The sequence below is a fragment of the Pleuronectes platessa genome, chromosome 9 (assembly GCF_947347685.1).
Source record: "Pleuronectes platessa chromosome 9, fPlePla1.1, whole genome shotgun sequence".
Taxonomy (NCBI): domain Eukaryota; kingdom Metazoa; phylum Chordata; class Actinopteri; order Pleuronectiformes; family Pleuronectidae; genus Pleuronectes; species Pleuronectes platessa.
The window spans coordinates 12,930,112-12,955,027 of record NC_070634.1 but is presented as its reverse complement, the minus strand read 5'-3'; the positions used below and the strand labels follow the sequence as shown (position 1 = coordinate 12,955,027).

At 39.6% G+C, this 24,916-nt stretch overlaps 3 protein-coding genes across 3 annotated transcripts; 1 reads left to right on the top strand and 2 right to left on the bottom strand.

Moving 5' to 3' along the window:
• The first annotated feature begins 41 nt into the window (after window positions 1-41).
• LOC128448161 (wnt inhibitory factor 1) lies at window positions 42-3,462 on the top strand. The gene is made up of 7 exons (XM_053430724.1): window positions 42-51; window positions 134-253; window positions 407-502; window positions 1,386-1,487; window positions 1,728-1,833; window positions 2,155-2,271; window positions 2,980-3,462. Exons 1-7 carry the CDS (start codon window positions 42-44, stop codon window positions 3,056-3,058), a joined length of 630 nt encoding a protein of 209 aa, XP_053286699.1. The 3' UTR covers window positions 3,059-3,462.
• Window positions 3,463-4,312: 850 nt separating this feature from the next.
• On the bottom strand, window positions 4,313-10,115 carry LOC128448606 (cytochrome P450 2J2-like). Its single transcript, XM_053431342.1, has 9 exons — window positions 9,720-10,115; window positions 9,003-9,165; window positions 8,642-8,791; window positions 8,396-8,556; window positions 8,077-8,253; window positions 7,120-7,267; window positions 6,610-6,797; window positions 6,386-6,527; window positions 4,313-5,759 (listed from the first exon to the last, which is right to left on the bottom strand). Exons 1-9 carry the CDS (start codon window positions 9,927-9,929, stop codon window positions 5,584-5,586), a joined length of 1,515 nt encoding a protein of 504 aa, XP_053287317.1. The 5' UTR covers window positions 9,930-10,115; the 3' UTR covers window positions 4,313-5,583.
• An 893-nt stretch (window positions 10,116-11,008) lies between these two features.
• Window positions 11,009-24,490, bottom strand: LOC128448160 (uncharacterized). The gene is given in 18 exon segments (XM_053430723.1): window positions 11,009-13,913; window positions 14,535-14,676; window positions 14,759-14,946; window positions 15,269-15,416; window positions 16,226-16,402; window positions 16,545-16,705; window positions 16,791-16,940; window positions 17,152-17,314; window positions 17,869-18,240; window positions 20,024-20,196; window positions 20,826-20,991; window positions 20,993-21,237; window positions 21,353-21,500; window positions 22,260-22,436; window positions 22,579-22,739; window positions 22,825-22,974; window positions 23,156-23,318; window positions 24,052-24,490. Coding segments are annotated over 18 exon segments (3,270 nt in total). The 5' UTR covers window positions 24,262-24,490; the 3' UTR covers window positions 11,009-13,737.
• Between the last annotated feature and the right edge of the window lie 426 nt (window positions 24,491-24,916).

The window sequence follows — 24,916 nt, the reverse complement described above, 5'->3', positions numbered from 1 at the left end:
TCTGAGTCCTGTTCTATGGGCACCAACTCTTACCTCGAGGTATGAAGTACTGTGTTGTTACACGTTGCTCCTATTCTATACATTTTTCAACTTTTGTTTTATTTTTTAAAATAATGTATCGGTTTGCTAATAGTTCAATTGAAATTCATCCTGTCAGCGGTGTGTGAGTTGCCCTGTGCGAACGGGGGTCGCTGTGTGGAGCCTGGCACCTGCCAGTGTCCATCTGACTACACCGGTCAACAGTGCCTTTTACGTGAGTGAGAAAAACACCAGAACATTTTACCTTAATAACACTAAAGATCTGTCAATTGTACCTTCATGCCTCTGGGCTAGTTAGCAACACTGCCTGGTGATATATGGGTTAAATCTGTATGTGTGTGTGTGTGTGTGTGTGTGTGTTCTGTAGCCCTGTGCACTCCTGCCTGTAAAAATGGTGGAAGATGTGTGGATGTCAACAAATGTGCGTGTGCTGATGGATGGCAAGGAGCGCGCTGCCAGATAGGTGAGATTCTACACACTCTTACATTGTCACTGCATGTGTCCATTGGTGCAAACTAAAACATTTTAGTATGCACTGTACATGACTGATTTAAACCAGTGTTTCAATATAATTAAACCCATAAATAATTAAATACAGTAATCTATAACAAACTTATAAAAACTAGTCTTCAAAAATACAAGTTATGAGTGCTGTTCCCTTCCTGCTCTAATTTATGTAGAGCAGAAGACATTGTTTGAAATAAAACCACATTACTTCGAATTTTACTGTGATGAGCTGCATGAATTTGTTTTGGGATTAAGGAAAGTAAATCAGTCAATACAGATATATTTTTGATAAATAGTTCCAACCTCTCTAAACTGACAATTACTTTCTTTTCATGGTCCTTTATGACTGAATATCTCTAGGATCCTCATCATCTAATATTTCTAATAAATGTCAACAATTGAACAAGTTTCAAATTGACATGGTGTTCAGACGTTGGTTCCATAATCAGCAATTTATAGTTTGTTTCAGCCCAAGTTATAAATAAGCAGAACTAGTTACAAGTCAGAAAGATTGGGAACAACTGTCTTATGAACTGTAGTTCTCCAGGCAGCCAGTCAGTGGCGCTCTGTACATGAGCAAGTGTAGCACCAGCTACTGCCTGCAAAAATAAAAATGAAGAAATGACTAGAGGTTCCTCCCAAGGTCATCTTACCTCTAATACAAACTGGAAAATAACCTGGCCACTGCCTACCGTAACCCTGAGGCCATATTAATGTATTAATGTAAAAGAGACACAATTCATGCTCCCACTGAAATACCAGTAGATAGACAAACTTCACAGTGTGTTTGCTCTCTGAGCTTTAGGAGAAGACTGTGTTTTCTCTCCTGTCTCCTTCAGAACCGGTTCTGTGTCGGAAACCTTGTAAGAATGGAGGAGTGTGTGTGGGCCTCAACAGGTGCCGCTGTGCCAAAGGATTCACTGGGAGCCTCTGTGAAACAGGTGTGTGTGTGTGTGTGTGTGTGTGTGTGTGTGTGTGTGTGTGTGTGTGTGTGTGTGTGTGTGTGTGTGTGTGTGTGTGTGTGTGTGTGTGTGTGTGTGTGTGTGTGTGTGTGTGTGTGTGTGTGTGTGTGTGTGTAATAGCATATTTAATACACACAGAATGTCCCATCACAGTGTGTGTTTGTGTGCGTGCATGCCTTTGCATTGCATTCACACTCTCTCTGTGTGATGTGTCTGCAGCGGTGACCATACCCTGTGTGCCGCCCTGCCAACACGGCGCCACCTGCAGTCCTCACAACACGTGCACCTGTCCAGAGGGCACCGCAGGCCTGCGCTGTGAGCGACTGTGAGTAGCAACAACACAGTCACAAATACATAATGATCTTCAGTTAGGGTCAACTGCTAATCAATTAATGGTCTCAATACAAGACGCTTGCTAAAATACATGGGAAAGGCTTGATCATTTCCAGATCAATTGTTAGTTATTGTGGCAGTTTGCTCTTTGGCAGTTGAAAAATGTCGAGTGTGAAGTTTTTTTTTTTTAAAACAACCCCGAAAAAATCTGTGTCTATTCTAAAACAACAGATCGGGACAAAAGTGAGTCTTGTAATAAATGGTTGTTAAATCCTTTGACCTGCAGATACAGAGTTGTGTGTTTGTGTTCTAGGACGTGTCCTGTGGTCACCACGGTGGTCAGTATGGCTCGAGCAGTGAGAAAGGCGTTTAGGGAGAGTTACGTTGACCGCTGTGGACCCCTGGGAGTTCAGCTTTGCACTAAATACAGGTTACATGTTTTTCTTTCGCCTCCTCTGGCATTAAGTAGTTCAAGTGTTCGCCTGGTTGAGGTCCCAGGTGGTTTGTGTTTTATCACAAAAATGTTACAATAACTTTCTAAAAACTTCTTTGATCTTCGTATCTACTTATTAAGTACATTAAACATGTCATAAAAATACTACTACAAAAATCATATTGTTTTCCAAGGTCATAAAAACTATGGCATAACTAGAATGGCAGTGAGTAGAGTGCATGCCTTAGCCAAGGTCTATAAACCCTGTGTGAAACCACATTCAATTAGAGTAGACTCAGATTTTTTATATGGATCCACACCAAATTGCATACACTCAGAATTATCAATATCAAAATGATTCTCTGAGAAAAAGACGCTATTTTGCAATGTTAAAGAAAGAAAAACCACCCCAGATCTGCAACGAAATGTAATGGGATCATCCCTTACCCATCCTGTGTCCTTCCACAACGTTTCCTGGTCAGCTGTCCTTTAGTTTTTGTGTAACTGCGCTAACAAACCAACCAACCAACCAACAACAGCAGGTGGTAAAAACCTGACTTCCTTGGTGGAAGTGACAAATGTAAGATGTGTGTTACAGTAGAATTTGTGGACCATGATTCCAACATCTAAAAAGTTTAATAACATCATGGTGTATTCATATCAGAGTGTGACAAAGCTGTGTCTGCTGCGTGGTTGTGTTTCCAGGATAAACCAGGCACGTGTGTACCTGCAGGCCTACAGGGTGGGCTACAAGATCCAGTGTCCTCAGAGGAAGGGCAGATGAGCGGCGCTGTCAACAACCTGCTGGTCACGAGGACACGCCCCCCTTCAGACAAGATGTTGGACCGAAACTCAACTGTAAAACTAAGTGTCACTGATCAATGTGAGGTTGATGTGGCTCCTTTTAAATCAAGTGGATATGTTGAAAAGAGAAAGGGCACCTGATTGTATCATCAAGGATGTTTATTTGGTTTAACGATATATGTTGACGAGAATCTTTAGCTCACTATTGTACACCACTATTTACATTTAATGAGAGATTCCTTAGAATGTAAAATGTACATTAGATGTTTGTCATGTTTGTATGTGGCAGCTGAGCGTTGTTAAATTTACATGTGTTGTTTTTTTCTACAAAATGGTGTCAGTATTACTTAGGTTTTTATAGTAAACAACAAACTTTCAATGAAAGGTTGTGGTAAGTTTACTTCAGGTAATACTCCCAATAAAAAAAGAAAATTGAAGTAAATTTCTTGGACTTTAAACCACAGCTACAATAGAATCTCACAATAAAAGAACTCGGCCGGCTTGTGTGCATTAGTATTAGATTGAACTGACACAGAGGAGGAGTGTTGTGTGACTGTGCACGATACATGTTATCATGATAATACTGTTATCTAACCTCTTATCGCACAGTGACCTGCTTTGAATTGAGAGATTTTATCAACAAGCAGGTGAAAGGCCTCTGACGCAACCTCTAAATCCAGGTTATACTGGATTCGAGCAAATATTGTACTGTACACACCTCTGAGCAGAAGACACCTCCGCTAAGGCTAAACATCCATGATGACTATAATTGTCCAGTTCTTAAAGCAGGCATTTAAAAGAAAAAATGAAGTGGTCTGATAACCTCAATGATTTATTTGTCATAAAATATATTGTGAGAAAGTCAAAATGGATCTGACCCTTAATTTACATGTGTGGAAGATTCCTCCCAAGCACCATCCTGGCAAGTGCAATACTCTAGCTCAGGGGTTTTCAACCAGGGTTCCGCGGCCCCCTGGTGGTCTGCGACGGCATTGCAGGGGGTCCGCGAAATTCGCTTTGATATTTCAACACATTTCCAGATTATTCTTGAATATCGTGAAAAATATCTAAAATAAGAAAAATATTTCTAAAATAATATAAAGGTGATGAGGGGAACCTTGAAACCGGCTTGGGGCTAGAAACTGCCAGTAGTTTCCCCCTGTGCATGCGTGTTAAAGGTAGATGTAGAAGAGCGGTTGAGCTAGGTAGAAAAACTCTCAGGAAGTCTTTGAGATGTAATTTGTATGATGGGAGTTTTTATTTTCCCAAAAAGAAGGCCCAAAAGGGCAGAATTAATAATGAACATATTAAATAAAACAAAAGAGCGAAATACATATACTTGGTAATAAGAAAAATAAGTTGGCATAATAGCCAAAACAATTAATTGCAATAACAGTCACTTTACCACGTTCGCTGGTTGAGAAACAATTTCTTAGGAGAGCTCTAAGACACACACACTCAGAAGTACTACTCACCCACCACCCTCCCCCCAACACTAGCAGTAGGTGGGATTTGCTGCTGGTGATCATGAGGTTAAACTTAAGAAGGCCTCAATTGTTTGTGTGATATTGTATGATTATCAATTGTGACATATTCTGCATTACTTTGTCATCTTCCCTATTCAGTTGTAGCCCCAGTTTATGTTGATTGTTATTGATCACCATTACTTTAAGGTTCTATCAACATGTCAGCTACATGTCTGTACATTTAAGTCATGAACGTTATATATTGATGTATATATGGTTCTGAGATGCAGTACAACTACAAACTGCATTAAAAAAAAAATCTTAAGCACTGAAAATCAACCGTTTTTGTTGTTTTTTACAAGGATTTTTCTAGATTTGTTTGAGGTTTTTAAGTAGATATATTTAGATTTGTTTGAGGTTTTTAAATAAAACCAACATGGAAAACCAAATGTTTAAACTTCCTTCTATCCACATGCACGCACGCACACACACACGTAGGCACGCGAGCGCGTAGGCACAACAGTGGGCCGCGGATGACTTTCTAGTCAGAATGGTGGTCCCTGGGACAAAACCAGTTGAAAACCCCTGCTCCAGCTAACAAAAACATTTTTGATTTTCACATTAAAATGTAAAATTGAAATTGAAAAGCTTCACACTGAGACAAACCGACAACATGTTACTATCACCTAACTCTGTATCTGTCTTTAGCTCATTGTTTAACTTGCCTTGCATCAAATGGCAGCTGCAGCAGTAGGAAAGCAATGTGGAACATATATGATTCTTCAGGGGATGGTGGAGACACAATATTGGATTCTATATATACTTTATATTGGACTCACAATTCTGCCGGAAACATAGCTAATATTGATTCACAGAAGTGAACTGTCGGTGGGAAATGTTATCCACTGGGCAAAAGCAAAAATAACAAAAGTCGATAATGTGTCAAGCTTGTCGTAAACTTCTTCTGCCTCCAAGTGGCCAAAATATTCATGATTGCAGCTGTTCTGAAATCGATCTTAAAGCTTAAGGAGTGTCACACTTAACGCTGCGTGGCACAGATTTCATAGTGTTGGGGTGAATGAATGAAGCTAACACGGGGCTTTAAGACAGGCTGCACCCCAGGAGGCATGGAGAAGGTGAAGTGCTGCATGAAGGAGGTGAAGAACACGAAGAGCTCCATCCTGGCCAGGTTCTCCCCGAGACACACCCGCTTACCTGCAGGAAGAATACACCACGTTTTAACAGAGGAATGTCAAAGAGAGATAAAATGATTTTGACTTTTATGAGAAATGAGTTTCAAATGGTGGCTTAGACGTCTCTCTCACAAGTGCATTAATGTGTTGTGGCTTTCTCTTTTGTGTTTTCCATTAATTTGCCTTTGTGGGGTGTGGTGATAGAAAGAAGGTTTTGTGACTGCGAGCCTGATTAAGTTCATGTTGTATTATGGGTATAAAAATCCAGTTTAGGCCGCCCAGCATGAGTCTGACAATTTAATAGGAGCACTAAACCAATGCAGTCCAATGTTGGGCCATTTTTTGCTTTAAATGCAGGATGTACTTTGATCTGGTCTCTCAGTGATACACATTTAAGAGGAGGCAGAACTGTAGGTGCTGGAAAAGAGCACAATATGCTTAGGTTTATGGAACATTTCCACTTATTACCTAACTGGTCATATTTGGAACAGCGAAATAATGCTCCTGAATAATAAAAAAAAAAAAATACATTGCTATGGATGATTCTGGTGTTAAGTCAACCAGCTGATTCGACAAACTTAGGGTAAAAATCCAGCAGGAGTTAATAGATTTGAAAAAAAAATTATCTTGTTGTGTGATGGTACTTGCCAGCAGAGAAAGGGACGAACGCAGCCTTCTTCACAAACCTTCCCTCCTCATTCAGAAAGTGTCCCGGGTTGAAGGTGAAGGGCGTCTCCCACTTGTCCTTCTCGAACAGCACCGAGGTCAGATTAGGAATCACTGTGACGCCCTGAGAAATGCATCAGGATGAGTGGGTTGGAGAGAGAGTGTGGATGGAAGGGGAAAAGACAATACACAGTGCAAGAAATGACCTTTGGGACTGAGTAGCCTCCCAGCTGGAGGTCCCTGATGGCGGAGTGAGGCAGCCCCAGAGGAACGATGTTGCCCATCCTCTGCACCTCGTGGATGACGGCCTCAGTGTAGGGCATGTCTTTACGGTCCTCCATGCACGGCTGCCTGGACTGTCCAATCACTTGGTCTATTTCAGCCTGGACTTTCTCTGTGCAACATGACAGAGAGGGAACAAAACCAAATACACCTGTGTATCAACTTTTATGGAGATCGGTCAATGTGAACACGTTCCGGGGGTCTCTGGGGGCACCATTGAGCCTTTTTTGAGCATGTTAAAGCCCTCAAAAAGCCAATTCATTTGCCTGAATTATAATTATAATAATAATAATAATCATTACAATTTCAATAGGGTCTCACCTGACCTTTCATGTCAGTACTCGGGCCCTAAAAAGATATCTCATGGCAAAAAGTTTTTAGGTTTGCACTTATTTCAACAATCTGCCTTCTTTTCAGCCAATGGGAGCTCCTACCCTGAATCTCCGGGTACTTGGTCATGTAGAGCAGAGCCCAGCGCAGGGTGGTGGAGGTGGTCTCAGTGCCGGCTCCGAACAGATCAAACGAACACATCACCAAATTATTCTCGTGAAAACCAGCATCCTCTTTATCGTCCTTCTTGCTCTGATGGTGAACATTCAAAAAATACACATCGTCGTATTGATATTTTAAATTAATTACAACAATAGCACACTAAATTTATGAGGATATTGATTCAAGTTTGGGCATTATGGAAAATTGTTGCTTCAACGTTTGATGTTAATCTTGTTGGAATATCATTAAATGAGCTTTTGTAAATGAGCATTTTTTCAATATGTAAATCTCCTTTGACTATTATGCTCAACTGTTTTAAGAATGGCTATGTTAAAATCAAGATTTCAAATAATCAACTAAAAAACTATATTACTAAACTGTATAAAGTAATTATAATATATTTTCAATGAGTGATTCAATTCTTCTTCCAGATACATATAGACCTCTCCAGGAAGTTTTAAGTTTTTATACTCCAATGATTAGTCAAAGAGAGCCCATTGGAAACCAACAATGAATTAATAATATTAAAGATAATTAGCTAGATGTAGTTTTACACTTTTACTCCTCCTTTAGGAACATGAGTACCTTACAATTATTATTATTATCATTTATTTTATTTATTATTATAACTTTCAATGTCAACTACGTTTTGGGGAATTTACTCCATTATTCAAAAGCTTTTAGAAAATGTACGAAATAGTAAAATAAATTTACTTTTTCAAGTCTAAAAATATTAGTGTATTGTCCAACTAACAGTAGAAAAAACAAAGATATTATTTACTATCAGATCTGAAGAAAAGCAACACAAAAATAGGCGATGGATTGTGGGTTTAAGATCTTGCACAAAATTCATGTTAAAACATTGAAAGGATTATGAAAATATTTGTTTGTTCACCCACCTTCTGAATCTCAGTCAGGTAACAGTCGATGAAATCTCTGGGCTCCGCGGGGTCCCAGTCTTTCTTGTGCTGATTGATTTCTATTTTCATAAACTTCACCATTTCACCAAAGATTTTCTGAAGAGTGTGGTGAGGGCCTGGCAGACGTCTCATCAGCATGGGAAACTCATTGTACAGCTGTCGATATGATCCAGAAGACTCAACGTAAGACGACTAGCAAGAGCACATGTGTTTCTAGTTGCATCAAAATAGCAATGAATCAATACAGAGTAGAAATTAAAAAGGCTTTCATTAGTGCTGCTGCTTTCAAATTCAGTACCTGAGCCCAAATGGAGCCCTCGATTTGAGATGCCGTGTCAATCAACTTGATCAAGGTGAGAAACTTCTCATTGCCGTACTCAAAGCGGTGACCAAACACCAGGGAGCAGATGATGTTGGACACGGCATTGTTTATAGCCAAGTGAGGATTGAAGGGTTTGCCTGGGAAGGTTATCACATATCAGACTTTACACATCTGACGTTAGCTTACTATATTCTTGTCTTTTTTTTACATTCGATTCTTTACCTTCATGACCAGCAATCTCTCTAGATAGGTGACTGAATTCATCCTGTATGGTAGATTCCAGGGATCTCTTGCCAACTCCAAAGTACTTGAGAGTGAAGAGGGCAAATCGTCTTTGCTGTTTCCACAAGTATCCGTTGGTAAAGAGAATACCTGATGAGAAAAAAACGAATTTAGACTCAGCTTGTGACATAAATGAGCTCACACAGTTCAAACAATTTTTATAGGTTGAGATATCTAGATACAGTCATGTACAAAATGATATACATTACTATTCCTCTTCCACAGTGAGTAGAATCAATCTGCGCAGCAGTCCGGGTGAAATAGAAAGTCTTTAGGCCAAAGTTTTGCAATAAGTCTTTACCCAGATCAGGAAGTACGTCAGTATAGAGAGGAAGAAACGGTCGGCCCGCCAGGGTGTCTCCCTTGGTGAGTAGACCTTCTTGAAGGGCGTCAAGGCCATTCAACACCACTACCCAGGAGGAGCCCATCTTAAGGCTGTACACATTCCCATACTTCTCTGCCAACTGCCACAAGAACAACACAAGGGAGATTTAAACAGCATATATGCAACCTTAGTCTAGTGAGTAAATAGTCTCCTTTTAAAAAAGCAGTTGAAAGTTGCTGTAAGATTGACAATTTGCCAATGTGACATCCACACAGAGGATTTATGTGAAATAATACTTATCAAATGTTAATTATTTTCTATTCCACAATATAACTCATTATTTGGATGTTAAATGGGTATAAAGCTGCATTTGAGCAAATTCATTTGAAAATGTATCATTGCACAACCTCCTTTTGATCCGCACATATGTTGTTTTCCTTTGTACACATTGTAAAGTATTTTGCTACCCTATGAGTGTTACAATTAAAAATGAATAGGATACTTATGAGCTGAAAAAGACTCTTTACTGTGAGTTGGTCAGGGTTGAGTTATTTTTTCGAAATTAATTTAACATACAAGTCACTGTCCAAACCTAGGCTTGTTAAACAAACAAGTGTCGACTCATTTATGTTTTTAGTCTCAAGGAGAGTCCCAAATTTTGGGTGATGGTAATGTTTATGATCTGTATCCTACCTGGGTCATTTGTCTGGGGAGATTCTTAAAGTCAAGTGACAACATGTTCCCCACAAGAGGAAGAACCCGGGGTCCTGGAGGAAAACCGCTGGGACGACGGGTCCTCAAACACTCTGCTATCACCAAGAAGACCAGAGTGAAGATGAGCAGACTGCGAACGTCCTGCCACGGCCACACAGAGAAAACGGACAATCCAAAGAGCCCATCCATCCTCACAACCTGCTGCCGCTGGATCCAAAGGGGAAATCTGCAGTGATTCCGATGGTGCTCTAGTTTTATATTTAACTCAGGGCAAATTCCCGGATGTAATAAAATTGATATCTTGTCTAACTTCGGTGATATAGAGCAGGATCGTCTACATGTGTTCAGTGGGTGAGGTCATCAAAGCTTTTCTTTGTTTGCACTTCCAGATGACCATCATTAAGTGGCTGTAGAAGTGGTTGTGTTATGTAACAGTTCTTTAATCATTTACAGTATATTTACCCAGATAAGGTTTTAACAGGCAACAACCTCGTCCTTAGCCATAGCTTGTCCGAATTAATTGTTAAAAAGTGCAAGTCAGTTTAGAGGGAGAGTTCGGGGTAAACAGCGTTGCAGCCAAATCCAATACATTTAAAGGAACTGATGACCACTTCTTCAAACGTAAAGAAAACCTTGCAAAAAAACATAAAATGCCTCCATACTAATCATGTGTTGTCGTCAAATTCTTGATAATTAAATTCCAATGGAAATGGCGTCGTTTCTCCTCAAGTTCCAATGCTCTTGTCTTGTTAGTATCACGAGAACTGTAGTTACTGCAGATAAGTTCTTATTGTCAGTTTTCACAGACTTTAGCTTGTCGTTAACAGGTCGTAATTGTGGAATATCTTTGGCAGTTGGACGCCATGTTATGTAACTCTCATATGATTCTGTGTGTGTATGGCCCGAGCGGTGAGAAAGGTGTTCAGTGAGAGTTACGTTGACCGCTGTGGACCCCTGGGAATTCAGCTTTGCACTAAATACAGGTTACATGTTTTTCTGTCGCCTCCTCTGGCATTAAGTAGTTCAAGTTGTCGCCTGGTTGAGGTCCCAGGTGGTTGGTGTTTTTTCACAAAAATGTTACCATAACTTCCAAAAACTTCTCTGATCTTCGTTTCTACTTATCAAATACATTAAACATGTCATAAAAGTATTGCTATAATGCTATTGTTTTCTAAGGTCATAAAAACTATGGAATAACTAGAATGGCAGTGAGTAGAGTGCATACCTTTGCCAAGATCTATCAGTCCCTGTGTGAAACCACATTCAAATAGAGTAAATACAGATTTTTATTTTGATCCACATCACATTGCACACACTCATACAAATTGTGTCAACCCCCAGTAAATTACTGTTTCACTGTCAGTATCAATAGTCACACACTGTGGCTGTGTTTCCATTTTGTGGCTCTTGCATTTCTGTTTCCCATAAATACACTGGTGAGAGATGTCTTAAACCACTGTACACACCTCTGCTAAGGCTAAACATCCATGATGAATATAATTGTCCAGTTCTTAAAGCAGGCATTTAAAAGAAAAAATGAAATGGTCTGATAACCTCAATGATTTATTTGTCATAAAATATATTGTAAGAAAGTCAAAATGGGTCTGACCCTTAATTTACATGTGTTGAAATTCCTCCCAAGCAACATCCGTGCATATGCAAATCGGTTTAATAGTTCTTGCATAATCTCACTAGAACTCCAGCTAACAAAAACATTTAGATTTTCACATTGAAATTGTAAAATTGTAATTGAAAAGCTTCACACAGAGACAAACCGACAACATGTTACTGTCACCTAACTCTGCATCTGTCTGTCTTTAGCTCATTGTTTTACCTGCCTTGCATCAAATGGCATATATGATTCTTCGGGGGATGGTAGATACACAATATTGGATACTATATATACTGTATATTGGACTTACAATTCTGCAAGAAACACAGCTAATATTGTTTCACAGAAGTGAACTGTCAAGAGGCAAATGTTATCCAGAACACTGGGCAAAAGCAAAAATAAAAAAAGACGATAATGTGTCAGCTTGTCGTAAACATCTTCTGCCTCCAAGTGGCCAAAATACTGTATTCATTACTGCAGCCAGGGGCGCCGCTAGGGATTTTGGGCCCCATGAAAAGAACCTTTACAGGGCCCCCAACACAGCGGCAAAATTTTTTGATGCTATTTTACATACAATTATGCATTTTAATGGTATTTTTGACTATCATTACCATATTTGTGAAAGAAGAACAGCATGACAGTTGACATGTACAGTAGGGGAAGAACTGAGCACTCTGAATACAATGGAATTAATTTTGAGTCATTTATTTGCTGCACCACTGATTCTTAAATTGGAAATAAACTCTTCCATGAAAAAATAGCAATTATAATCAGTGGAGAGAAAAAAATCTCAGCAAAAACAAAAACGCCATCAGAATACAAAATGGCCATATATGATTTCTCATCATTTAAGTAGAACTTAATATATGAAAGAATGGCAAATATATATATAATATAACGTTGCCGACTGAGTCAAGCTTCCTTTTGCAACCTTTCAATCACTGGTCCTTGCTCAACTCTTCTCACCAAAAGCCCAACGCCGAGCCTTCTCATGTGCAAAATCACTTATCAGGTCTTTGAAGTCCAGCTTTCTAGCCAACTGACTCTCAATTGACAGCATGGCAAGACTGCAAAGTCTTTCCTGAGACATTGTGGACCTCAAATAGTTTTTTATCATTTTTAGTTTACTGAACTCTCACTGTCATCTGTACCCTCTTCCATCTCTTCCTCCACTTCCTCCACATCCCTCCCTGACAAACCAGAAGAGGGTCCTGGACCTGGCTCTGTAGAGTGTACATGACATACATTAATTATATAGGATTTCCTATAATATAACTATTTGTAATAGCATAGTCACCAACATGTAAACTTCTCTGATTGGACTGAGAGCAGTCACCCCAGTCTGCTGCACACACCACAGATGTTCTCCTCTGTTCTTACTGCACGTCTTCTGTTTCATTTTTTAAAAGGGTTTATGCTTTTTAAACCATTAAAATTGTTCAAAATGCCTTTTATTTAATTCATTTTAATTAATGAATTACCTTCATCTTTGTATTGTTTTGAGACTGTAGTAAAATGTATTATATTTTGTATTATATTATGTATTATTATTATTATTATTATTTCAACACACACAGCTGCTCACCTCCTTCCTCATGTGGGGGCACTGGGGCTGATTCAGGGGCAGGGGGAGTTGGGGGCTGACAGACAGCTGCTGCAGCCTCTGGTGCACTTGACTCTGTTCAGAATGAGGCATCATTTTGACAGAGGGGAGATCAACTATTATTGAATAAGAACAGCTTGATAAATGTTTGACTGGATTGATTATTTAACTAATATAGCAGTAAAATGTAAAAATCCAGAGTTTTCTTGAGCTAACATGGTGAGAAAAGTGAGCTAGCTTATAGACCACAGACAGGGACAAAGTTAATATCCATAACTTTCCACCACAACAAACCCACCTTTTTTTTGGAAATACTGGGTGACATATTGTCGACCCTTCAACTCCTTCTCCTCTCTTAATTTATTTTCCTTTCTTTTTTGGCTGCCTGATTTTTGAGGCATACTGCTGTCTCCTCCACTTTGCCCGCTGTGGCGCTGTCTGTGACAAATCGCTGGTGCACTACCGGCTGCAGCTGATCCAGTCGGACTGAACCATTTTACGTAAATAGAGGGGGGGAAGGGGGGGCCCTGCAGGGGTTGATGCTTCCAAAACAAATAAAGGAATTGTTACCAGGTCATGGAAAATAAAACATGTGTGATTATATGTTAGTTAATAACTTAGTGTCATTATTTTTTCTGTATTATAATTTCATCATCATTAGGGGCCTCTCTGGGCCCCCCTCCATCATGGGCCCCTAGAATCCGTCTCCTTTACCCCCCCTTTTCGGCGCCCCTGACTGCAGCTGTTCTGAAATCCAACTTAAAGCTTGAGGAGTGTCACACTTAACGCTGCGTGGCACAGATTTCATAGTGTTGGGGTGAAAGAATGATGCTAATGCGGGGCTTTAAGACAGGCTGCACCCCAGGAGGCATGGAGAAGGTGAATTGCTGCATGAAGGAGGTGAAGAACACGAAGAGCTCCATCCTGGCCAGGTTCTCCCCGAGACACACCCGCTTACCTGCAGGAAGAACACACCACGTTTTAACAGAGGAATGTCAAAGAGAGATAAAATGATTTGGAGTTTTATAAAGACATTCATATTGTGGCTGAGACGTCTCTCACACAAGTGCATTAATGTGTTGTGGCTTTAGCTTTTGTGTTTTCCATTAATTTGCCTTTGCGGGGTGTGGTGATAGAAAGAAGGTTTTGTGACTGCGAGCCTGATTGCGTTCATGTTGTATTATGGGTATAAAAATCCAGTTTAGGCCGCCCAGCATGAGTCTGACAATTTAATAGGAGCACTAAACCAATGCATACAAATGTTGGGCCATTTTTTGCTTTAAATGCAGGATGTACTTTGATCTGGTCTCTCAGTGATACACATTTAAGAGGAGGCAGAACTGTAGAGGCTGGAAAAGAGCACAAATGCTTAGGTTTATGGAACATTTCCACTTATTACCTAACTGGTCATATTTGGAACAGCGAAATAATGCTCCTGAATAATAAAAAAAAAAAAATACATTGCTATGGATGATTCTGGTGTTAAGTCAACCAGCTGATTCGACAAACTTAGGGTAAAAATCCAGCAGGAGTTAATAGATTTGAAAAAAAAATTATCTTGTTGTGTGATGGTACTTGCCAGCAGAGAAAGGGACGAACGCAGCCTTCTTCACAAACCTTCCCTCCTCATTCAGAAAGTGTCCCGGGTTGAAGGTGAAGGGCGTCTCCCACTTGTCCTTCTCGAACAGCACCGAGGTCAGATTAGGAATCACTGTGACGCCCTGAGAAATGCATCAGGATGAGTGGGTTGGAGAGAGAGTGTGGATGGAAGGGGAAAAGACAATACACAGTGCAAGAAATGACCTTTGGGACTGAGTAGCCTCCCAGCTGGAGGTCCCTGATGGCGGAGTGAGGCAGCCCCAGAGGAACGATGTTGCCCATCCTCTGCACCTCGTGGATGACGGCCTCAGTGTAGGGCATGTCTTTACGGTCCTCCATGCACGGCTGCCTGGACTGTCCAATCACTTGGTCTATTTCAGCCTGGACTTTCTCTGTGCAACATGACAGAGAGGGAACAAAACCAAATACACCTGTGTATCAACTTTTATGGAGATCGGTCAATGTGAACACGTTCCGGGGGTCTCTGGGGGCACCATTGAGCCTTTTTTGAGCATGTTAAAGCCCTCAAAAAGCCAATTCATTTGCCTGAATTATAATTATAATAATAATAATAATCATTACAATTTCAATAGGGTCTCACCTGACCTTTCATGTCAGGGCTTGGGCCCTAAAAAGATATCTCATGGCAAAAAGTTTTTAGGTTTGCACTTATTTCAACAAACTGCCTTCTTGTCAGCCAATGGGAGCTCCTACCCTGAATCTCCGGGTACTTGGTCATGTAGAGCAGAGCCCAGCGCAGGGTGGTGGAGGTGGTCTCAGTGCCGGCTCCGAACAGATCAAACGAACACATCACCAAATTATTCTCGTGAAAACCAGCATCCTCTTTATCGTCCTTCTTGCTCTGATGGTGAACATTCAAAAAATACACATCGTCGTATTGATATTTTAAATTAATTACAACAATAGCACACTAAATTTATGAGGATATTGATTCAAGTTTGGGCATTATGGAAAATTGTTGCTTCAACGTTTGATGTTAATCTTGTTGGAATATCATTAAATGAGCTTTTGTAAATGAGCATTTTTTCAATATGTAAATCTCCTTTGACTATTATGCTCAACTGTTTTAAGAATGGCTATGTTAAAATCAAGATTTCAAATAATCAACTAAAAAACTATATTACTAAACTGTATAAAGTAATTATAATATATTTTCAATGACTGATTCAATTCTTCTTCCAGATACATATAGACCTCTCCAGGAAGTTTTAAGTTTTTATACTCCAATGATTAGTCAAAGAGAGCCCATTGGAAACCAACAATGAATTAATAATATTAAAGATAATTAGCTAGATGTAGTTTTACACTTTTACTCCTCCTTTAGGAACATGAGTACCTTACAATTATTATTATTATCATTTACTTTATTTATTATTATAACTTTCAATGTCAACTACGTTTTGGGGAATTTACTCCATTATTCAAAAGCTTTTAGAAAATGTACGAAATAGTAAAATAAATTTACTTTTTCAAGTCTAAAAATATTAGTGTATTGTCCAACTAACAGTAGAAAAAACAAAGATATTATTTACTATCAGATCTGAAGAAAAGCAACACAAAAATAGGCGATGGATTGTGGGTTTAAGATCTTGCACAAAATTCATGTTAAAACATTGAAAGGATTATGAAAATATTTGTTTGTTCACCCACCTTCTGAATCTCAGTCAGGTAACAGTCGATGAAATCTCTGGGCTCCGCGGGGTCCCAGTCTTTCTTGTGCTGATTGATTTCTATTTTCATAAACTTCAACATTTCACCAAAGATTTTCTGAAGAGTGTGGTGAGGGCCTGGCAGACGTCTCATCAGCATGGGAAACTCATTGTACAGCTGTCGATATGATCCAGAAGACTCAACGTAAGACGACTAGCAAGAGCACATGTGTTTCTAGTTGCATCAAAATAGCAATGAATCAATACAGAGTAGAAATTAAAAAGGCTTTCATTAATGCTGCTGCTTTCAAATTCAGTACCTGAGCCCAAATGGAGCCCTCGATTTGAGATGCCGTGTCAATCAACTTGATCAAGGTGAGAAACTTCTCATCGCCGTACTCAAAGCGGTGACCAAACACCAGGGAGCAGATGATGTTGGACACGGCATTGTTTATAGCCAAGTGAGGATTGAAGGGTTTGCCTGGGAAGGTTATCACATATCAGACTTTACACATCTGACGTTAGCTTACTATATTCTTGTCTTTTTTTTACATTCGATTCTTTACCTTCATGACCAGCAATCTCTCTAGATAGGTGACTGAATTCATCCTGTATGGTAGATTCCAGGGATCTCTTGCCAACTCCAAAGTACTTGAGAGTGAAGAGGGCAAATCGTCTTTGCTGTTTCCACAAGTATCCGTTGGTTAAGAGAATACCTGATGAGAAAAAAACGAATTTAGACTCAGCTTGTGACATAAATGAGCTCACACAGTTCAAACATTTTTTATAGGTTAAGATATCTAGATACAGTCATGTACAAAATGATATACATTACTATTCCTCTTCCACAGTGAGTAGAATCAATCTGCGCAGCAGTCCGGGTGAAATAGAAAGTCTTTAGGCCAAAGTTTTGCAATAAGTCTTTACCCAGATCAGGAAGTACGTCAGTATAGAGAGGAAGAAACGGTCGGCCCGCCAGGGTGTCTCCCTTGGTGAGTAGACCTTCTCGAAGGGCGTCAAGGCCATTCAACACCACTACCCAGGAGGAGCCCATCTTAAGGCTGTACACATTCCCATACTTCTCTGCCAACTGCCACAAGAACAACACAAGGGAGATTTAAACAGCATATATGCAACCTTTGCCTAGTGAGTAAATAGTCTCCTTTTATAAAAGCAGTTGAAAGTTGCTGTAAGATTGACAATTTGCCAATGTGACATCCACACAGAGGATTTATGTGAAATAATACTTATCAAATGTTAATTATTTTCTATTCCACAATATAACTCATTATTTGGATGTTAAATGGGTATAAAGCTGCATTTGAGCAAATTCATTTGAAAATGTATCATTGCACAACCTCCTTTTGATCCGCACATATGTTGTTTTCCTTTGTACACATTGTAAAGTATTTTGCTACCCTATGAGTGTTACAATTAAAAATGAATAAGATACTTATGAGCTGAAAAAGACTCTTTACTGTGAGTTGGTCAGGGTTGAGTTATTTTTTCGAAATTAATTTAACATACAAGTCACTGTCCAAACCTAGGCTTGTTAAACAAACAAGTGTCGACTCATTTATGTTTTTAGTCTCAAGGAGAGTCTCAAATTTTGGGTGATGGTAATGTTTATGATCTGTATCCTACCTGGGTCATTTGTCTGGGGAGATTCTTAAAGTCAAGGGACAACATGTTCCCCACAAGAGGAAGAACCCGGGGTCCTGGAGGAAAACCGCTGGGACGACGGGTCCTCAAACACTCTGCTATCACCAAGAAGACCAGAGTGAAGATGAGCAGACTGCGAACGTCCTGCCACGGCCACACAGAGAAAACGGACAATCCAAAGAGCCCATCCATCCTCACAACCTGCTGCCGCTGGATCCACAGGGGAAATCTGCAGTGATTCCGATGGTGCTCTAGTTTTATATTTAACTCAGGGCAAATTCCCGGATGTAATAAAATCGATATCTTGTCTAACTTCGGTGATATAGAGCAGGATCGTCTACATGTGTTCAGTGGGTGAGGTCATCAAAGTTTTTCTTTGTTTGCACTTCCAGAGGACCATCAATAAGTGGCTGTAGAAGTGGTTGTGTTATGTAACAGTTCTTTAATCATTTACAGTATATTTACCCAGATAAGGTTTTAACAGGCAACAACCTCGTCCTTAGCCATAGCTTGTCCGAATTAATTGTTAAAAAGTGCAAGTCAGTTTAAAGGGAGAGTTAGGGGTAAACAGCGTTGCAGCCAAATCCAATACATTTAAAGGAACTGAGTACCACTTCTTCAAACGTAAAGAAAACCCTGCAAAAAACATAAAATGCCTCCATACTAATCATGTGTTGTCGTCAAATTCTTGATAATTAAATTCCAATGGAAACGGCGTCGTTTCTCCTCAAGTTCCAATGCTCTTATCTTGTTAGTATCAGGAGAACTGCAGTTACTGCAGATAAGTTCTTATTGTCAGTTTTCGCAGACTTTAGCTTGTCGTTAACAGGTCGTAATTGTGGAATATCTTTGGCAGTTGGACGCCATGTTATGTAACTCTCATATGATTCTGTGTGTGTATGGCCCGAGCGGTGAGAAAGGTGTTCAGTGAGAGTTACGTTGACCGCTGTGGACCCCTGGGAATTCAGCTTTGCACTAAATACAGGTTACATGTTTTTCTGTCGCCTCCTCTGGCATTAAGTAGTTCAAGTTGTCGCCTGGTTGAGGTCCCAGGTGGTTGGTGTTTTTTCACAAAAATGTTACCATAACTTCCAAAAACTTCTCTGATCTTCGTTTCTACTTATCAAATACATTAAACATGTCATAAAAGTATTGCTATAATGCTATTGTTTTCTAAGGTCATAAAAACTATGGAATAACTAGAATGGCAGTGAGTAGAGTGCATACCTTTGCCAAGATCTATCAGTCCCTGTGTGAAACAACATTCAAATAGAGTAAATACAGATTTTTATTTTGATCCACATCACATTGCACACACTCATACAAATTGTGTCATCCCCCAGTAAATTACTGTTTCACTGTCAGTATCAATAGTCACACACTGTGGCTGTGTTTCCATTTTGTGGCTCTTGCATTTCTGTTTCCCATAAATACACTGGTGAGAGATGTCTCAAACCACTGTACACACCTCTGCTAAGGCTAAACATCCATGATGAATATAATTGTCCAGTTCTTAAAGCAGGCATTTAAAAGAAAAAATGAAATGGTCTGATAACCTCAATGATTTATTTGTCATAAAATATATTGTAAGAAAGTCAAAATGGGTCTGACCCTTAATTTACATGTGTTGAAATTCCTCCCAAGCAACATCCGTGCATATGCAAATCGGTTTAATAGTTCTTGCATAATCTCACTAGAACTCCAGCTAACAAAAACATTTAGATTTTCACATTGAAATTGTAAAATTGTAATTGAAAAGCTTCACACAGAGACAAACCGACAACATGTTACTGTCACCTAACTCTGCATCTGTCTGTCTTTAGCTCATTGTTTTACCTGCCTTGCATCAAATGGCATATATGATTCTTCGGGGGATGGTAGATACACAATATTGGATACTATATATACTGTATATTGGACTTACAATTCTGCAAGAAACACAGCTAATATTGTTTCACAGAAGTGAACTGTCAAGAGGCAAATGTTATCCAGAACACTGGGCAAAAGCAAAAATAAAAAAAGACGATAATGTGTCAGCTTGTCGTAAACATCTTCTGCCTCCAAGTGGCCAAAATACTGTATTCATTACTGCAGCTGTTCTGAAATCCAACTTAAAGCTTGAGGAGTGTCACACTTAACGCTGCGTGGCACAGATTTCATAGTGTTGGGGTGAAAGAATGATGCTAATGCGGGGCTTTAAGACAGGCTGCACCCCAGGAAGCATGGAGAAGGTGAATTGCTGCATGAAGGAGGTGAAGAACACGAAGAGCTCCATCCTGGCCAGGTTCTCCCCGAGACACACCCGCTTACCTGCAGGAAGAACACACCACGTTTTAACAGAGGAATGTCAAAGAGAGATAAAATGATTTGGAGTTTTATAAAGACATTCATATTGTGGCTGAGACATCTCTCACACAAGTGCATTAATGTGTTGTGGCTTTAGCTTTTGTGTTTTCCATTATTTTGCCTTTGCGGGGTGTGGTGATAGAAAGAAGGTGTTGTGACTGCAAGCCTGATTGCGTTCATGTTATGTTATGGGTATAAAAATCCGGTTTAGGCCGCCCAGCATGAGTCTAACAGTTTAGTAGGAGCACTAAATCAATGCAGTCAAATGTTGGGCCATGTTTTGCTTTAAATGCAGGATGTACTTTGATCTGGTCTCTCAGTGATACAAATTCAAGAGGAGGCAGAACTGTAGGGGCTGGAAAAGACCACAAATGCTTAGGTTTATGGAACATTTCCACGTATTACCTAACTGGTCACATAAGTAACAGCGAAACAATGCTCCTGAATACTGTTTTTTTCAATATAATAAATTGCTATGGATGATTCTGGTGTTAACTCAACCAGCTGATTTGATAAAATTAAGTTAAAAATCCAGAAAGAATTACTGATTTGTAAAAAAAATTATCTTTAAAATGTTGTGTGATGGTACTTGCCAGCAGAGAAAGGGACGAACGCAGCCTTCTTCACAAACCTTCCCTCCTCATTCAGAAAGTGTCCCGGGTTGAAGGTGAAGGGCGTCTCCCACTTGCTCTTCTCGAACAGCACCGAGGTCAGATTAGGAATCACTGTGACGCCCTGAGAAATGCATCAGGATGAGTGGGTTGGAGAGAGAGTGTGGATGGAAGGGGAAAAGACAATACACAGTGCAAGAAATTACCTTTGGGAGTGAGTAGCCTCCCAGCTGGAGGTCCCTGATGGCGGAGTGAGGCAGCCCCAGAGGAACGATGTTGGCCATCCTCTGCACCTCGTGGATGACGGCCTCAGTGTAGGGCATGTCTTTACGGTCCTCCATGCACGGCTGCCTGGACTGTCCAATCACTTGGTCTATTTCAGCCTGGACTTTCTCTGTGCAACATGACAGAGAGGGAACAAAACCAAAAAGATATCTCACGGCAACAAGTATTTAAGGTTGCACTTATTCCAACAAACTGCCTTCTTGTCCGCCAGTGGGAGCTCCTACCCTGAATCTCCGGGTACTTGGTCATGTAGAGCAGAGCCCAGCGCAGGGTGGTGGATGTGGTCTCAGTGCCGGCTCCGAACAGATCAAACGAACACATCACCAAATTATTCTCGTGAAAACCAGCATCCTCTTTATCGTCCTCCTTGCTCTGAAATACACATTGTCATATTGATATTTTAAATTTAAATTAATTAAAACAAATAGCACACTAAATTAGTGAGGATATTGATTCAAGTTTAGGCAGGATGGGAAATTGCTGCTACAACATTTGATGTTAATCTTGTTGGAATATCATTAAATGAGCTTTTGTAAATGAGCATTTTTTTAATATGTAAATCTCCTTTTACTATTATGCTCAACTGTTTTAAGAATGGCTATGTTACAATCAACATTTCAAATAATCAACTATAAAACTATATTACTAAACTGTATAAAGTAATTATAATATACTTTCAATGACTGATTCAATTCTTCTTCCAGATACATATAAACCTCTCCAGGAAGTTTTAAGTTTTTATACTCCAATGATTAGTCAAAGAGAGCCCATTGGAAACCAACAATGAATTAATAATATTAAAGATATTTAACTAATTGTAGTTTTACACTTTTACTCCTCCTTTAGGAACTTGAGTAAAACATTGCAATTATTATTATTATCATTTATTATTATTATTTTCATTGACAACTAATCTTTTGGGAAAATACTCCTTTATTCAAAAGATTTTAGAAAATGTACGAAATAGTCAAATTAATTTACTTTTTCAAGTCTCAAAATAAAAATGTATTGTCCAACTAACAGTAGAAAAAACAAAGATTTTATTTACTATCAGATCGGTGATGGATTGTGGGTTCAAGATCTTGCCCAAAATTTAAGTTAAAAAATGAATATCTAAGTCTGTCCACCCACCTTCTGAATCTCAGTCAGGTAACAGTCGATGAAGTCTCTGGGCTCCGCGGGGTCCCAGTCTTTCTTGTGCTGATTGATTTCTATTTTCATAAACTTCACCATTTCACCATAGATTTTCTGAAGAGTGTGGTGAGGGCCTGGCAGACGTCTCATCAGCATGGGAAACTCATTGTACAGCTGTCGATATGATCCAAAAGACTCAACGTAAGACGACTAGCAAGAGCACATGTGTTTCTAGTTGCATCAAAATAGCAATGAATCAATACAGAGTAGAAATTAAAAAGGCTTTCATTAATGCTGCTGCTTTCAAATTCAGTACCTGAGCCCAAATGGAGCCCTCGATTTGAGTTCCCGTATCAATCAACTTGATCAAGGTGAGAAACTTCTCATCGCCGTACTCAAAGCGGTGACCAAACACCAGGGAGCAGATGATGTTGGACACGGCATTGTTTATAGCCAAGTGAGGATTGAAGGGTTTGCCTGGGAAGGTTATCACATATCAGACTTCACACATCTGACGTTAGCTTACTATATTCTTGTCTTTTTTTCACATTCGATTCTTTACCTTCATGACCAGCAATCTCTCTAGATAGGTGATTGAATTCATCCTGTATGGTAGATTCCAGGGATCTCTTGCCAACTCCAAAGTACTTGAGAGTGAAGAGGGCAAATCGTCTTTGCTGTTTCCACAAGTATCCGTTGGTAAAGATAATACCTGATGAGAAAAAAGGAATTTAGACTCAGCTTGTGACATAAATGAGTTCACACAGTTAAAAAAAGGTTATAGGTAGAAGTTGAGATATCTACAGTTCTGTGCAAAATGGCATAGATTACTTTTCCTCCTTCACAGTAAGTAGAAACTATCTTAATGCCAAAGTTTTGCAATAAGTCTTTACCCAGATCAGGAAGCACGTCAGTATGAAGAGGAATTAACGGTCGGCCCGCCAGGATGTCTCCCTTGGTGAGTAGACCTTCTTGAAGGGCGTCAAGGCCATTCAACACCACTACCCAGGAGGAGCCCATCTTAAGGCTGTACACATTCCCATACTTCTCTGCCAACTGCCACAAGAACAACACAAGGGAGATTTAAACAGCATATATGCAACCTTAGTCTAGTGAGTAAATAGTCTCCTTTCAAAAAGGCAGTTGAAAGTTGCTGTAAGACTGACAATTTGCCAATGTGACAATCCACACAGAGGATTTATATAAAATAATATTGATCAAATGTTAAAAAAAAATCTATTTCACAATATAATTCATTATTTAAATGTTAGATGGGAATTAAGCTGCATTTGCAAAATCTATCATTGCACAACCACTTTTTTGATCTGCATATATGTTGTTTTACTTTATACACATTGTAAAGTATTTTGCTACCCTATGAGTGTTAAGATAAAAATTAATAGGATACTTATGAGTGGTAATGGACTCTTTACTGTGAGTTGGTCAAGGTAGAGTTATTTTTTCCATACAAAATTTGTATTTATTCCAGCATAGAGTCACTGGTTGTGTTGGGCAATGTTTACATGTAGCTGTCACATTCACCCGTACAGAGGGTGGTACATGGGGGATCAACACAGGCCCAAGAACATATTTCATTTTTATCAATTTATGCTTTTAATCAACCACATTTCAGAGGCAAATGTTGCATTTTTTCTAAATTAATTTAACACACAAGTCAATGTTCAAACCTAGGCTTGTTACAAAGACAACTGTCGACTCATTTATGTTTTTAGTCTCAAGGAGAGTCCCAAATTTTGGGCGATGGTAATGTTTATGATCTGTATCCTACCTGGGTCATTTGTCTATGGAGATTCTTAAAGTCAAGGGACAACATGGTCCCCACAAGAGGAAGAACCCGGGGTCCTGGAGGAAAACCGCTGGGACGACGGGTCCTCAAACACTCTGCTATCACCAAGAAGACCAGAGTGAAGATGAGCAGACTGCGAACGTCCTGCCACGGCCACACAGAGAAAACGGACAATCCAAAGAGCCCATCCATCCTCACAACCTGCTGCCGCTGGATCCAAAGGGGAAATCTGCAGTGATTCCGATGGTGCTCTAGTTTTATATTTAACTCAGGGCAAATTCCCGGATGTAATAAAATCGATATCTTCTCTAACTTCGGTGATATAGAGCAGGATCGTCTACATGTGTTCAGTGGGTGAGTTCATCAAAGTTTTTCTTTGTTTGCACTTCCAGAGGACCATCAATAAGTGGCTGTTGAAGTGGTTGTGTTATGTAACAGTTCTATAATCATTTACAGTATATTTACCCAGATAAGGTTTTAACAGGCAACAACCTCGTCCTTAGCCATAGTTTGTCCACACTAATTGTTGAAAAGTGCAAGTCAGTTTAAAGGGAGAGTAAGGGGTAAACAGCGTTGCAGCCAAATCCAATACATTTAAAGGAACTGAGGACCACTTCTTCAAACATAAAAAAAATGTAAATTCCTCCATACTAATCATGTGTTGTCATCAAAGTCTTGATATTTTAATTCAATTGGAAACGGCGTCGTTTCTCCACAAGCTCCAATGACCTCGTTTTGCAAGTATCACAGGAACTGCAGTTACTGAAGCTAAGTTCTTATTGTCAGCTGTCGCAGACTTTAGCTTGTCGTTAACAGGTTGTAATTGTGGAATATCTTTCGCAGTTGG

Coding starts and splice junctions, on each gene's coding strand:
- LOC128448161 (XM_053430724.1), top strand. Junction 503..1,385: donor AGGAGCGCGCTGCCAGATAG/GTGAGATTCTAC, acceptor TGTCTCCTTCAG/AACCGGTTCTGTGTCGGAAA. Junction 2,272..2,979: donor CAGCTTTGCACTAAATACAG/GTTACATGTTTT, acceptor TTGTGTTTCCAG/GATAAACCAGGCACGTGTGT.
- LOC128448606 (XM_053431342.1), bottom strand. CDS start 9,929: ATGGATGGGCTCTTTGGATTGTCCGTTTTCTCTGTGTGGCCGTGGCAG. Junction 6,528..6,609: donor GAGGCTACTCAGTCCCAAAG/GTCATTTCTTGC, acceptor TGCATTTCTCAG/GGCGTCACAGTGATTCCTAA. Junction 5,760..6,385: donor GTTCGTCCCTTTCTCTGCTG/GCAAGTACCATC, acceptor TTCTTCCTGCAG/GTAAGCGGGTGTGTCTCGGG.